Source organism: Thamnophis sirtalis, unplaced genomic scaffold (genome assembly GCF_051295495.1).
Source record: "Thamnophis sirtalis isolate CommonGarterSnake01/CBP01778 unplaced genomic scaffold, rThaSir2_p1.2 scaffold_9, whole genome shotgun sequence".
NCBI lineage: Eukaryota > Metazoa > Chordata > Lepidosauria > Squamata > Natricidae > Thamnophis > Thamnophis sirtalis.
The window spans coordinates 37,180,516-37,197,330 of NW_028261389.1; the positions used below are offsets into that span (position 1 = coordinate 37,180,516).

At 39.9% G+C, this 16,815-nt stretch overlaps 1 protein-coding gene across 1 annotated transcript in view; it reads right to left on the minus strand.

Moving 5' to 3' along the window:
* CRADD (CARD and death domain containing adaptor protein) overlaps positions 1-13,480 on the minus strand; it is a 31,610-nt gene extending 18,130 nt beyond the window's left edge. Inside the window, exons 1-2 of the mRNA XM_014056476.2 lie at positions 13,335-13,480; positions 10,916-11,214 (exon numbers count right to left, since the gene is read on the minus strand). Coding sequence (XP_013911951.1) covers positions 10,916-11,213 — 298 coding nt within the window. The 5' untranslated portion in view covers position 11,214; positions 13,335-13,480. The remainder of the gene's footprint in view (positions 1-10,915; positions 11,215-13,334) is intronic.
* Positions 13,481-16,815: the final 3,335 nt, after the last annotated feature.

Below are 16,815 nucleotides of genomic sequence, written 5' to 3' on the forward strand. Positions count from 1 at the left end.
CAGATGACCGTATGTCAAATTACATTTTGGCAAAAATATATTGTTGTGTCTCCAACTGCTTGTGTAAAACACTAACAAGTGAAAGACAGAGAACCAATTGCAAAGAAAACTGGGATTTTATGGAAACATAGAAACCAAATATATACAGTACGGAGGAATTAGAAATGTGTTCTTAACATTTTGAGAATGATTTCTACTGTTCTTGGTATGAGTAAAAAAAACCTCATATTTGATCAGATATCACTTGAACTCCAGATTAAAACTCCAGGAACTAAGCTAATACATTCATACCATCCCACAGTTGTAGAAGCATTTCTACGTCATCCCTGATCCATGGAGGCCACTCAATTCAGAGTTCAAGGTTGGTGGCAGCCTGTTTGTATGTGAAGGTTTGAAGCTGTTATCAGGAAATACACCCTCTTCCTCAAACATACTCTACGATAAACATCACCACCCACTACTCCTCCCCTGTATTGGTAGGATATTATTAGTTCTTACTTTGCATTTGGCTTAATAATAGGCAGAGTCTTATGTTGCTAGATTTTTTTAAATGTGATGTTTTATGTATTTAAATTAAATGTTTAAAATATGAAAGGAAATATGAACAGTCTTTCTTTCCAAAATGGGCTAATAATCTTCAGGTAATCAAACTATAAAAATATTAGTTATTATTGTGTACTCTACCCTGTTTCCCTGAAAATAAGACCTCCCCGGATAATAAGCCCAATCAGGCTTTTGAGCTCATGTGCTAAAATAAGCCCACCCCCGAAAATAAGCCCTTACCAAAAATATTGCAACACAGGCAGCAGCCATGAGGTGACCACGCTCGCCGCCTCCTGCACCTCAAAAGTAAGACCTCCCGAAAATAAGGCCAAGTGCTTATTTCGGGGGTCAAAAGAAAATAAGACACTGTATTATTTTTAGGGAAACACGGTAGTCATTTAAGAATCTACAACAACTAAAATAGGTGATTTTGATGTGATTTTTGTTGATATTTTCTCAGGCTGCAATGCAATGCATTGACTTTAAATTCATCAAAAGGATAAGAAAACAGCAGGAATGTAGGACTTTTATTCAGAATGTGCTCTGCATTCAAAAGTATAAAGAAATCTTTCAGCAGAAACTCTGCTTTACCCTTCTCTCACTGTGCTAGATGGCTATTGGTAATTTACATTTTCAGCATTCATGCCCAGGAAACTATCTCCTGATCTACCTCAAATAGAGGTCATAGGCACTGAAAAACAACTCCTTTTCAGAACAGAAAATATAAAGTTCCATCAATCCAAGATGATGAAAAGTGAGAGCTGAGAGCAACAGTCATACCTAAAAAGAGGACTTTAGTATGTGGTCATTGTAACTTGCATTTATAGTAAAGCAAAAATTAATAATAATGCACAGCTCTGATTCAAAGAGAAATAGAAGCTTCAATAAGAGTGTGCACTTAGCACACAGAGGCCCAAAGAGACTAGCCTTTCATACAACACCTGTGCAGTCCCTCTGGCATTCCAAAGGTCAAAATATAAAATGTGAAGCCATTTCTATAATCAGAAACTACAGGGAAAACTGTAGTCTCATTTTTTCCCCAGCCTTCCAGCTGAAAGAGTAGACTGCCAACTTGGCATGGGGATTGGCACCAGGCCATATTCACAACAATTAGATATTAACTTTATTAGCTAGTGTATTATGAATCATATGCTCGTTCAATTGCTTTTGCATACTTTGTTTTAGGCCATGGATATGCAATAGTGTTCTCCACCTAACTCTGAAGTATAATATCCCAAATCCCGTGACACTAGCCATGCAGCTGTAGTTGACAAGAGCAATACTGTAGTGACAAATCTGGGAGATACCAAGCTGCCCCACTTCTGATTTAGGATTATCTCTCAAAAAATTGTAGGAAAGTAACACCCGCCCCTCTCCTAGAAGAATGAAATATTCTAGGAAATATTAAAAAGGCAGAATATTATATTTCCCTGGATGAGAAATTGAGAAACATGTTTTTAATGCAGGAAGCACTCTTAGTAGCCCCCACCCTCCTCAATAGCTTATAGCAGATGTCAGCACTTAAGAAATAAAGAGATTGCTAGGTCTATTGAGATCCAACAAAGGTAGGATTAGCCCTCTACTCATCTAGCAACAGAACTCATCACATGGCATCTGGGGAGATTACATCACCCAGCAAGATTCAACCAAGCTTGGGATTCAAGTTACCCCTACATGGTCCCATGGGAATCTGACAACCAATCAGAATACATTTCTTACACAGGAGCAGGAAGTGCCAAGACAGGGACCAAGAGAGGGTATAAATATCTCCCTCTTCCCCACCCATGTGCTTTTTTGCCCAGAATCTCCTGTCCACCATTAAACCATCTTTCCAAGCATCTTCTATGTTTCCAGTGTCTTTCTCCCCACTTGGAACTGAACCCAGATAGACATTTCTTCCAACAAGATTAACTGTCAAATCTGACCAAATACCCCTTCAAACAAAAATAGCTATAGGAATAAATTAATCCAAATTCACAAAATAAAACAGGGAAGAATAGGGTAAAACTGCTTTCCTACTGCTACTTTCCTATATGCATTGATTTTATATCTCTCTCTCTCTCTCTCTCTCTGTCTCTCTTTGTCTGTCTGTCTGTCTGTCTGTCTGTCTGTCTGTCTGTCTATCTATCTATCTATCTATCTATCTATCTATCTATCTATCTATCGGAACATTAATCATGAACAGATCTATCCACTTTTTTCTCAGCATTAAATCTAAACTCACATCAATAGAGTTAGTATTTAGGAGCAGAACAAAGGGAGGAAGGGAAGAAGGAAAGAAACAGAAAGAAAACATCCCACAGGAAACTTAACTCCACTCCCCAGCACGGTTATCATTTTACAGAAACATACAGTGCGTTATTATAACTTGCTGTTCCTAGAAAGAATTAAACATTTCTGCCAACAGCCACAACTTCTTTTAAAAACTGTAAACTTTATGCAGAGGCTTTCAGGCTATTATGCCTTTGCCAGTATTCCTCCAAATAAATCCTCAGTTAGGAAGTCATCTTGCCGCCTGATTGGCTAACACTACGAAACTGTTTTTTATAGTGAACATAACCCACTAGATGGATCAAGCAGAGGTGAAATTGCTTAGAAATCTTCTGTTGTTGATAACTGCAGTCTTTCTGAAGCCTACTTGTTAACCTGAAATCAAGATGTTTATGAGCATCACACATTTTTTTCTGATGTTTTTCTTGTTTAGCCAAGTATGCAATGCAGGGAACTACCCAATCTCATAATAGAAATACTGATGTTTTAATTAACCTGGTTTGGACAATGTAATAATGGAATTAAAATGGGGTCATAGGATAAGGAAATATGTAACTAGTGTTTATATGTTCTAACAGTTATAATCCAAATAAAGTAGAGCAAAAGAATGTCTGTAATATATAGCTTTAAGTTATCTCTTGTTGGATTGAAAATCTGTTGTGCATGTTCCAACTATTTGCTTACTGGTACAGGTAGTCGTCGATTTATGACCATTTGTTTAATGATGGTCTGGAATTATGACAGCCTCAGAATCGGAAAGTCAGTATGGAAGGTTGCAAATTGCTGTCACCTGCCAAAAGGGCCTCATGCAACCAGGCACAGAGCTGAGGTTTTTTAGCCAACCCCCAGAGATGAGAGGGAGCCAAAATCTAAGTAGGATTTTTGGTCTCCAAGCGAAGGGCGCAGTGCAATAAAGTCAGGAGCATGGGATGCCTTGCGGAAGGAGGAATAAGGAGGGTCCCTGAAAGGCTAACTGCAAACTCCATGCAAGTAGTTCCCCACAGCCGCCTCTAGAAGCCCCAGCCTGGCTCAACAGAGCAGTGCAAAGCCCCAGCTGCCCCAGGAAGTTCCAACCACATGTAAAACTAAAACTGTCCCAGGAAGCCCGAAACTCAACCCAGCAAAGAATCGCAAAGCCCCAGCCACTCTACACTCCAAGGCCACTGCTGTCCTGCACTCCTGCCGCTGCCTGAGTTTCCACCTTCTTGCTGCCACTGCTGACTAGGCATGCGCAGCCTGGACATTTGCCACTGCTGACTAGGCATGCGCAGCCTGGACATTTGCAAGGCGGCTGTTGGCCATGTGAGGCCTTCTTCCCCAGTCTCATGAGGAAATTGCTGTGCACATCTTCAGGAAGAAACTCTTGTGCACGTCTCTTCAGCTGTCTTGTGAAGGGCCAGTCTTGGCATGCCTCAAGCAGCAGCAGGAAAAAGAGGATCAGAAAGAAAGGTGGGAAAGAGATTGGTGCAATGTGGGGCAGCAGAGTATAGGGGGTAAAAAGGCCACAGATGATGGGAGATAGAAAGTTGAGAAGAGCTGAAGTGCCCTTTCGGTCATAAGTGTAAATGGGCTGCCGAGCATCTGAATTCTGATCACGTAAGGTACAAAACCTGTCACTTCAGGGACTGTGGATATATGTACCATTCACTCAGTACCAACATAACTTCCAATGTTGTAATTCAAGGACTATCTATGCAGAGCAATGCCCGTAATCAAATATGCATATAAGAAATGGAGAAACTGCCAAGGTTTTCCTGAAGTAGAAGCTGCATAAGCATGGGCCTCTTGTGACATGAAAAAGGCCATTATACAACTAACAATTATTAAAGATAATGGATGAACAATGGATAAGTTGTTCTTCAAATATTATTCTGACAGCAGGTGGCTTCACTTCCAGTTCATTCTCCCATATGCCAATTCCTTACAACAGGAAGAATGCTCTCTCTTCCAGCTTTCTTCACTACACTGTAGAGAAGAAGCCAGAGATGGATAATTTTGTAACTTTCATGAAAAATGCATTTGTGAATGGGCGTGCAGAATCTGTCTCACTAAACAACAAAGTCAAAGAATGCTGGCATTTCCTAACCATTTGCAAACACCCAGGGCAAGTTACAGATGTGAGTGACTCATCTGACCTTTGGGGTGAGGTATCATCCATATGTTAATGTTATCCAGTTTTATATTTTTACCCAGGGCTGCCTGAGTGATGCCATGGACACCCTACCTCAAAGGCTGTAGACTTAAGAGGCCTAGATGCAGTGTAAGGACTTAGGCTCAAATCAAGCAAGACTAAGTGACTGGGTGTTTGGGCCTTTTGGTACCAAGTTTTTCCACTTCTTATACTGGATAGGGTGACATTGCCTCAGGCGGACTTAGCGTGCAATCTGGGAAGCCTTTTGGACTTATGTCTCCTGCTGGTAGAGCAAGTTGTAAGTGTGGTGAAGATGGCCTTTGCACACTTTTGAGCTGTGCACCAATTGCATCCATGTATGGATAGGAAGGCTCTGCTCATTCTTACTCATACTCTTGCAACCTCCCATTTGGACTACTGCAATGCATACTACATGTGGCTGCCCTTGTGGGCCATTCAGGAGCTTCAGCTTGTACAGAATGAATCTGCACGGATTGTAAATAGTGTTGACTATTTATAGCAATAGCAGTTAGACTTATATACTGCTAGAGAGGGCTTTCAGCCCTCTCTAAGCGGTTTACAGTCAGCATATTGCGCCCAACAACAATCCGGGTCCTCATTTTACCCACCTCGGAAGGATGTAAGGCTGAGTCAACCCTGAGCCGGCGAGATTTGAACAGCCGAACTGCAGAATTGCAGTCAGCTGAAGTAGCCTGCAGTGCTGCATTTAGCCACTGCGCCACCTTGGCTTATTTGATACATGTAACACCATAACTGAACACAGAATGAAGGTTATGCCTTTGATAACAGTCTATCATCAATGCTTAGAAGAACTGAGGGAAATGTGGAAACTTTCTGTAAGTTTCTGAACAGCTCTAGGTTTCATTTGCTATGCTCATGCTTTCATTTCTCCCACTACATTGCACACAAACTAATTTGGTATCTTTTCAGATGCTTCAGCAGTGACTTATCTGAAAAGTATTGATACATAAGGAATATACCCGTGACCCGTCAAAACCGCGGTCCACTAAAGCGCGCCCGATCAAAGCGCGTACGTGACGTCATCAGCAGCGCGACAAATAAAATTAAAAATAAATAAAATTAAAATTAAAATAAAATTAAAGCAAGCCGATTCACATAAAGGTAAGGGTTAGGTTTAGGTTTAGGTTAGGTTTAGGGTTACGTTAAGCGTTAGGGTTAGGTTTAGGGTTAGGTTAAGGGTTAGCGTTAGGTTTAGCGTTAGGTTAAGGGTTAGGTTTAGGGTTAGGTTAAGGGTTAGGCTTAGGGTTAGGTTTAGGGTTAGGTTTGGGGGGGGTTAGGGTAAGGTTTTCGTGTTAATTTTAAATTTACCGCTCACAGCGTGCCGTTTTCGTCGCGCTGTGATGACGTCACGTATGCGCTTTCGTCGAGCGCGCTTTAGTCTACCGCGTATTTGTGGTGGAACCGAATATACCATGTAAGCTTGATTCTCAATAAAGTAAAATGGGCGAATCCGTCTGAAAATACTATTCCAAATTGGATTTGCAATGCTCAAGACAGAATATAGCTAATATGGGGTGATACATACATTCAGTATAACATAGTAAAGATTTACACTGATCACTAAATTGTATTGGTGTATAACTGCAACCAACCAACGAGAAAACTGTTATGTATACATAAGCAACAGGATTGAATGCATCAAGAAGTGAATCTAACTACAATAGTGGCATTATATTTTCCGCTGAGCAGTATTAACCACACTTCAAGATCAGAACATGAAGAACAACGTGCGTACACATAGACAGCATGGCTTACAAAGCCAGATTTCCCCCTACACTGTATAAAATTAATTACCAAATACATAAAAAAAAATTAAATTTATGGAATCTGCAGAGTACACCAGAACAACTAAACACAGGAATAGTTTTTTCCAAACACCATCACTCTGTTAAATAAATAATTCCCTCAACACTGTCAAACTATTTGCTAAGTCTGTATTACTATTACTATTAATCTTCTCATTGTTCCTATCACCCATCTCCTCCCACTTATGACTGTATGTCTAAAATTGTTGCTTATATCCTTATGATTTACATTGTTTCCTAGTATGATTTGATTGCTTATTTGTACCCTATGACTATCATTAAGTGTTGTACTTTATGATACATGACAAATGCATCTTTTCTTTTATGTACACTGAGAGCATATGCACCAGGATATGTGAGTTTTTTTTTATTAAGCCATGAAATCAATAAGAAGACAAGCTATCATCTTTTTAGGATTGTAAGACACACCTTTTTCCCTTCAAAAAGAGGGTGAAAATCTGGGTGCATCTTATACACCGAATACAGCATTTTTGGCCTCCCAAAACCCCACCCCCTTCGCAAAAATGGATGTGCAGAGGGTTTCGGAGGCCTGCAAAGTGCTCCTGGGGGCTAGGGAGGACAAAAACAAGCGTAAATAGGCTCATTTCTTCCCCACCCACCCCCGCCTTCCCCAGGAGCACTCTAGAAGCCTCCTAAAGGCTATGCATGCCCCTTTTGGGCAAAAAACAGGCCCATTTTCACGAAAAATTGGCTTTTTGCCCCTCAGCCCCAGGAGCACTTTGCAGGCCTCTTAAACTCTCTGCATGCCCTGTTTTTCACAAAAACTTAGGCGTGCAGAGGCTTTGGCAGGTCTGCAGAATGAGAAACCTTTTTAAAAACATTTACCTCTTGAAAATCTTGGTGTGTCTTATACACCGGTTCTCTTACACTCCGAAAAATACAGTAAATCAGCTTAAGCTTAATGAATATTTTTTCCCTATCCAAGATCAGACCCCTTGAAATCTCTATAGATTCAAGTTATACCTTCTGTCCTACAGTAGGAGGCCTGGAACCTTGGAATGCAGACTGGTACTGGTCCACAGCCCATTAGGAACCAGGCCGTGCAAACCAGGGAAGCTTCAGTTGTGCATGCATGGAGTCAAGGTAGTACACCAAATCACACACACACACACAAACACCACCAGTCTGTGGAAAAATTGTTTCCCCGGAAACTGGTCCCTGGTATAAAAAAGATTGGGAACCACTGCCCTACAGCATGCATAGGACACTGATCAAGAGAATAAAAAGTAAGGAGTTCCTAAATGTAGTTCCAGTATAAGATAATTCATGGAAAATATATTTGAGAATGGATATGCAGAATCTGCATCGCCAAAAAAAAGAAATCAAGGAATGCTGTTATCTCCCAACCATGTACAAAAATCATCAAGATTGAAAGCCAGCAATAATGCCAAACCACACAAGAGTGGACCAAATTCAGTTAGTATATCTAGTCAGCACTATATTAAAATTTTACAGCCTATAAACTTTGGTTGACAATATGAATATATTGGAGAAAATGTGGGAAAGGTGTTAACATTATTTAATATAAATGATATACCAATGGTACCGCAAATGACGCAAATTCACATCATGATAAAAAAAGATACTGCAAATTAATATTACAATCAAATCAGAATTATTATTGGATTTTCTGAGTGCTGAATTAAAAAGAAATATGGGAAACTATATGATAACAGCAGCAAGAATATTCGACACACAGAGATGAAGAGTAATAAATGAAATGATCATAAATAAATAATGAAATAATCACAGACGAATTGACTTAATTTTATAAGTGCAAAAAAATGGCAAAAGTGACTAATTTGGTCAGGGGGAAAACTATTTTAAAAGACTAGAAGCCTTACATGGACTTTTTGTTGAAAGAAGACATGATGGAACTGAAAGAAGAAAAGATAGAACTGATGACTGAGGAATATGGAGATTAAAAGGATTAATAGAGTAGGGAAATAGATGGCAATTACTGGCTAGAAAGAACAGCGGAAGTCAAAATTCTATGCTTCCTTTCTTTTTTATTTGATTTCTTACTTTTTTCTTATTTGCTATCCTTTTTCTTTTCATGTTTATACTTTTATTGTGTTGTAAAATTCTAATAAAAATATTGTTTTAAAAAACACTGTATTAATCATTTTACTTGTATATCGCAATAATGGCAGAAGAAACACCACCACTAACATTTCATGGTCAACATCATTACAACTATAAGAATGATGGGTGGAATCTCAAAGTGTTGCCCACTGCATCCTGAACTCAGCTCAGTTATGATGTTTTGACTACCTAGTTGGCACAAGTCACAGTTATTATTAATTCAAAGCCTCTGACTCCTGTCTCTACTGATCCAGAATCTCCTAATCTCCAGAATCCAGAATCTCCTAACCTGCTATGCTTTTCGCTCATCAGAAGACTAGTGTGAACTTGGCACCACTTGAGGTGTTCACCATTAAGGACCTGTTAAATGTCAACAAAGACAGATACCAAGTCTCACCAACTCATTTTAAACCACCACAACTCTACAGATAAGATGCAAATAGCAGTTCATTCAAAAGAATTTCAAGTTGGTGACCTGTTTTGCTAAATGACATGTAAGTAAACTAGATTCATGGCTCCTGGAATTCTTCACTCAAACTATGTACATTCAAGATTTGAAGATTTGAAAAGCAGAAATTAAATAAATGACCATAATATGGATCAAATGAGTACATATTAAAAATATTCAAACTATTTGCATCCAAAGCAGGAAAGAAGCTTCATATTCATTGTTCATGCGCGGCGAACAGCGGTGGCGGCAACCAGCAGCGGCGATCCCCGCCATCTGGAACAGCTGATCAGTAGTATTCCAGGAGGCAAGTGGCGGCAATGACAATGATAGGTGGCAGCAGCAACAGAATAGATCCAGGTCCCAGGAGAAAAAATCCATTGTGGGAACAGCCTCACCTATAAGAAATTTCTTCCGTAGCTTCAAGAGCTTTTGGCTGAAACGATATAGGACCGGGATGGTGAACTTGTGGCACGCGGAGCCATTTGTCAGGGCACATGAGGCGCTGTTCAGCCTTTTTTTAAACCATTTTTTGCACTTCCCAGGCTCCAGAGGCTTTATGGGAGCCTGAGGAGGATGAAAAGAGCCTCCCCCCCCCCTCCCGGAGGCCTTCCAGAGGCTTCAGGAGCTTCCCTGAAGCCTCCGGAGTGCAAAAAAAATGGCCCTATGGGCAAACTCGAAGTTTGGGAATGGACTTCCGGTTTGCTCGGAGGGTCGGTTTAAGCCCTCTGGAAGCTTCAGGGACCTTCAGGAGGCTTCCCTGAAGCCTCTGGACGACTAAAAACCACCCTACGAGCAATCTGGAAGTGACTTCTGGTTTGCTCATAGGGTCCTTTTTAGTCCTCTGGAGGCTTCAGGGAAGCTTCCTAAAGGTCCCTGAAGCCTCCGGAGGGCTTAAACCAACCCTCTGAGCAAACCGGAAGTGACTTCCGGTTTGCTCGGAGGGTCGTTTTTTGCCCTTCGGATGCTTCAGGGAAGCCTCCTGAGAGTCCCCAAAGCCTCTGGGGGGACAGGGGAGACTGTTTTTCCCCTCCCCCGGCTCCTATAAAGCCTCTGGAGTTTGGGGAGGGCGAAAAAAAACATGGAAAAATGAGAGGAAGCGCCTCTCATGCACACATGCGCCACTGGGGGGGTCGCACATTGCATTAGGGGTGCGGTATGCCCAAGCACAACCCCCATGCACTCCCCCCCATGGCACGTGAGCCATAAAAGGTTCGCCATCGCTGATGCAGGGTTTCCTGCCTGAGCAGCGGGTTGGACTAGAAGATCTCCAAGGGCCCTTCCAGTTCTGTTATTCTGTATAACAGCATGTTACAAGAAGCAACTGAAGATAAGTCTTAAAAGGTTTAGACAAAACCGTGGCTGAAACAAAACCATTTTTTGTTTTCTTGTTTTCCTCCTCAAAAGTTAGGTGCATCTTATGGCCTGGAGCATCTTACAGAGCGAAAAATACGGTAATTCTAATGTATGTTAGAACTACAAAAAACATGTTGGTATGTTTTTTGATAGTAAGAACTACATTGTACATTTTATAATAGTAAGACTATTAATTATGTAAACAAATCTTACCTACAGAAGTCATTAGCATAACTTCATTGCGCTTTGATTCAAGTTTTTCTCTCACCCATGGAAACTCTTGTAAGGATTCTAGAAATGCTTCAAATGCCTTAGGCCCTCTTGTTGGAAGGATGTCAAGAAGTACCAAAGTTTTCCGTTGATTAGTAACTTGGGCCCTTATTTCTTGCACATGATTGTCTGTTAGAATTTCTTCTTGATAAAGATATTGAATAATAAGACCCTCAACCAGCAGGTCTGCACACAGCTCCAGGCGCAAGAAGCGCAGAACCTGCTTGTCTCTGGCATCCATCCTGAGAAAGAAAAGAAATGTGAGTAGCGAACTTTGAAGACATCACTTTGGAATCCTATCAATATGCATTTGTAAAATATGGCTAATTATTTTTATAAAAGTGATTATAATGAGGCATTAGTGGAGAAAAAAATACAGGCTTGCCTAAGATTTTTCATAATGGAACAGTTCCATGTTTCTATAGAAAAGATGCCACCAAAATGTGACATTTGTAGCCATATCTTTGGAGACTAGAACTTCTACCATTAATGGGTACAACACCTGGCTTAGATGTTTTTTGAACTGTAGGATGTGTGCGCGCCCGTGCGCATGTTTCTGTGAAGGGCATATTGCAAAAGACCCAGGCGACTGTCTTTTTTAATATTTCATGACCATTGACATCTGTTGTAAAGACTAGGACAAATCTAAAATATAAAGATGTCATTGATTACAGTTTATCATTTTAAGCTGGCATGTTTTAAGATTATTTCTTTAGTTTAAGTTAAGTTTTAAACATCCTGAAGCAAAAGAAAGTGACTAGGTTTGCAAATTACAAAAATCATGTAGTTTAGTTCTATAACAGAATGTTGTACAAGCCTAGTTAATTGTTAGGTGAATATAATATACTTTAATATATAAAAAATGTAAAACAATTGTGCTGCAAAACAAAGCATCCACTTCAAACATGTATTCTAAGGGTGTTTAGGGTCACACATAGACCCCCAATTTTTTAATTTTTACATTTTTAAAAAATGAAGAACAGTCAACTGCAATCCAGGGCTTTATTTGGAAGTGTGTTTATCTACTTCATCAGTGGGCCTGCCTTTTTAAAAAAAGACAAGGTAAAGCTAAATAGAAAACATTTTAAGAGTATGGCTGTCTGAGGAATTCTGGAAGTTGAAATGTACACATCTTAAAAGTAGCTGAGGTTAAGAAACACTGAACTACAGGAATAATGGGAAGTTGCCATATCAGGCTGATTGGTCTGATCATGCCCATCCCAATTATTTATAAGAGGACCCTTAATATGCACAGATTTCAAAATCTGCCCATTTGCTCCAAAAACTTGGGCAGGTTAGGACAGTGTGCAAATCCAATTATTATCTGGCAGAAACCTCAATATGTCAACCACTGTATTATTGTAGCAACAACCTTTAAAATTCTGTCTAATTGTGTCTGGAGTGCCTTAGAAGCATCCCAGTATATTCTAAGAAAGGTTGACATATTTTTGACTATGACTCCTGAAGTTAATCCTAATTTTCTCAAAACTGACAGTTTTATGTTGCAATGTAATACCATCCAACTGAGCTCAGCTTTTTCATAGATTGATATGAGCCACTCTATGAAAACTACCCAAACAAAACCTGCAGGATTGTAAAATAACAGTAAATAGAAGCTCTAACGGGGCTTTAGAATTACAATTAGAAACATAGCAAGCAGTACAAAGTATTACAAAAAAGAAAAAATAGCAATCTGAGAAAAAATAGCAGAAGCATTAAGCTTTTAAATGGTCTGGGTAATCATATAAGTTAAACATGTTTACATTTGTAACATTTTTTGCTTTTAAATATATATGTATATTGATTTTTAATTTGTTTTATTGGATTTTTTTCCTGTTGTGAGCCACAGAGTCACTTAGATGAGATGGGAAACCATGCAAATAGAATAAATAAATCATGACTTATCTTCTTTCATGGACTCCAGGATAACATAAGGGATTTTCCTCATATACCCTTCTATTAACGAAGTGAGAAGAATTCCAGGTTTCCTTATTTTGCCTTAAGTATATTTTAGACCACTGTATCCAGAACCCAATTTAAGAACCAGCCACGCTCAAATCATTTTATTCTGGACGATCATTTAAGCAGCTTTCAGACATTTCTATTCTTCTCTCTTTAAAATTATGCATGCAGCAATAACAATCAACTCACAAACTGAAAGCCATTACTTGCAAAATGTAGCTCAATAACATTTTAAAGAAAAAAGTAAAAACAGCAGAATGTTGTCCCAGAAAGAAAAACTGCACAGAAATGAAGTTGCAGGTTTATATAAAGCCTGAGAAAATAAACCGGACTGCTCTGAAATGGCACAATAATCGGCACAGTAAAAAGAACAAAAAAGCTGTTCTTTTAAAGTACTTACAAAATGAAGCGAAAGTGTTATTTATTAACTCCAGGAATAATTCTGAACTGCCCCCCCCCTGCACCATTTTTCCTGGAGAGAAAATCGCGAAACAGGAAGTGCTCCTTCCTCACAGTTCTTACAAGCGACAGACCTCAATGAAAGGCGGGCGCTTGAACCAAACTTGCGCGACGATTCTCGTCGAAAGTTCTCGCATCCCTTTGCCGCCATTTTGCTCTTCGTTTACAAGATTAGAGGAAACAGTGGAGTAATCTGAAATTGGGAACATTGTTTCTGTGATTAGATGCGTGGGTTACTTGTTGAAGTTGAACAGGAGCAGAAGCTTTTATTTCAAAACCATATTACAACCAAAACCGGCAAAAGCCTGGAATCTGAATATATCGAAACTACAATTCCCAGAATTCCGTGTACTATGCTACGAATTGTAATTGCGTGAACATCGGAAAAGCTAGAAAACATTTTTATCTTTCTTCAAGTTGGAACAAGAATCTATGCTGGCGAAATTCTGTACAATTACCATATATCTGAAATGAGTTGCAATTTAACTTTTTAGTATTTACTGATGAAGTACACTATATCATTAAATCAACATTAACATATGAATAAATCTAAAACTTCAGAAGACTCTAGAGCTGCATATATTGTTATACTGCAACAATCAGGATGACAACTAGATGGCAGTAAAGTGATTTTGCATGCTTTGTTGCCATGTTGTGATTTTCTGGAGTTATGCAGCACCAATATTCAAGAAGAATCAAGCCAGTGGTCACAACTAAGGTGTGGCCATGTCACACATATACTGTTTATCGCTAAATTGTGTTTTCTAACAGTTGCTATAATGGACTGTGAGAAGTATTGTATTAGTGACTCAACACTGAAGCTAGAAGTATTATTCAAGAGATTAAATTCAGTTTTGTCTTAGAAAGGCTATGAGAACAGAATGGATCATGTTTTGGCCAGATTCTTAAAACGAGAAATTAACTTTATTGCTAAGAACTCTATAAAGTAATTAACTATATTTAGATCATATAATGATTGTATGATTTATATATTAACAGTATTTTTAATTGCCCATATTACTAATGTGCAAAAATTTAACAATAAAACATTACAACCCCCCCCAACAGAATAAAATAATATCCCTCCAATATATAAAAGACATTCAAGAAGAAACAGTGGCAGAATTAGTCTTTAAAGGTTTGCCTGCATCAAATAGTTTTCACGTCATTGCAAAATGCCATCAATAGGAGGTCAGGATAAGATGTTTCAAAGATCAGTGCATAGGGCTTTGAAAATGGTTTTTCAAGATGTTCTGAAAGGATGAGTGGAATCATTTTGAAGAAGGCACAGGAGGAAGCATTTGCCAACTCGATGTAGCAAGAGAGCATAGATGTTTCTAGAGATGGCACTGCTCAATGATGCCCAATTTAAGTGTGCCAGAGGTTTTGAGTCCGCTAGAGAAGATGAAACAAGCTGAAGACTATCAAACCAGACTGAGCATATTTTCTTGATGAAACCATGAGAGGATTGAATGAGAGATCTGCAGGGGATCAGGAGAATCTGGCAGGCAAATGAATACTATTATATGGAAGATCTGGAGGAAAGGAAGGAGAGTGGATTGGATTTTTCAATGGAGGACTGTAATGTAAGTTGTGGCAATAATTGGCCTATTGAAAGATGTTGAGTGAGTAGTTAAATGAATCTGACCAGGCATGGTCCACAGAAATGCCTTGCATATGTTGGCAAAGACTGGTGAAGTACAGTATGTGATGGTTGGAACCACTGTTGGCTTCTGGAAAAAATACAACGAGGGCCCAATTTAGCACCATGATGGGCAAGGGAAGCAAAGTGGGAGAACTATTGAATAGGTATTGCAAGAGATAGTGGACCTCCATTATTGGTATGTCCAGGTATGTCCAACCTGCAGCCTATGAACTGCATGCAGCCCCGTAAGATCATACAAAATAAAGGAAGCTTGTTGTTGATATACATTAACTATATCATATATTTTATATGTGGCCCAAGATAATTCATATTCACTCGGTGGCCTAGGCAAGTCAAAAGGTTGGACACCCATAGTTATAGACCCTATTTCTAGGCCATTTAACACAACCCTGGGTAGAGGTGGCCAGTTTGTTAGGCACTTTGGTTTTAGGTTTATGGTTTAGGTTTATTGGTTTTGTATGCCGCCCACTCCCGAAGGACTCCGGGTGGCTCACAATAAACAGGGGAGGGAATAAATAAGACAATACAAACAATTTTAAAATCCACAACAGTCACAATTAAGACGGGGCTGGGTGCTTTAACAGCCCCCAGGTTGTTTCAGGTTTCTGTTAATAAAGCCATGTCTGTGAACAATAAGACCGCATCAATGGTTTGGTAATAGATGAGCATGCATAACTGGAGGGTAGCCCAAGTGAATATATAACCATTTCAAGTACTGCAGCAGAGATGGCAAGGCCAAAGAGAATGGATTGCCATGGCCATGCATGAGACTCTAGCAGTGATGAAAACTGCTTCAGAGGTAACTGTGTATGACTGTCTTTGCATGGAACTGTTCTACAGAAACAAGGCAAGGTTGCTGGTGGTATAGCAGTATTCTTATAGAAACTAGTTAGAGTATCCAGGACTTCAGTTTCCATGCCCTAGAGCCGTGATGGCAAACCTATGGCACGCATGCCACCTGTAGGCCTCTCTGCCGGCACGCAAGCCCCAGCTGAGCTCCACCAAGCATGTGCTAATGGCCAGCTGATTTTCGAGTCTCTGCAAAACTCTATACAAGCCATCTATATACATAGGAATAGGAAGTGCCTCACAGGAGCAAATAGAGGTAAATCCTAGAGAGGCAGGAAATGCATCACTGAACAATGGAAATGAATGCTAGAGAGGAATAAAGCTGCATACAAGGCCAACATAACTCCTGTAACAGTGTAGGCATGCACTGGGGGGTGCGCCCCCCAGTACCCCCTCTTTGGTCCCAGGAGGCTTCAGCAAGGCCTACTAGGCCCAAAATGGGGCGTGGGAGGTCGCTGCGTGGCATGCGCAGGAGTGGTTGAGGGGGGGTTGCGTACACATTGTATTATGGGTGTAGGGACACGTGGCGCTGCGGTAATTCTTATGAATAAATGGCCTCCATGGCCACTGTAGGTTGGTTGCAAGCAATTGTGATGCCATGCACCTAGATAGGTACATGCTATACTACTTGTTACTTCAGAGGAGATGAGACATTTTCTGAAGATGGAAGATATTGACATCTTTCCTTTGACTTGTTAAAATCATTTCATAGTTGCACTATAAATCATGGATGTCCTGGACCTCTCTGTGGGTGACAGTCTCTAGAATTTTCCATCCCTATAATCCATTGGATCCAGACATCCCAGAGGGTATTTGCTAATGTTTTTAAGTCAGTAGGCATGTTTTGTCTGATTTGATTGATTACAATGATTATTTCTTGAAGTCAGAGATTAATAGAATGCAGGGG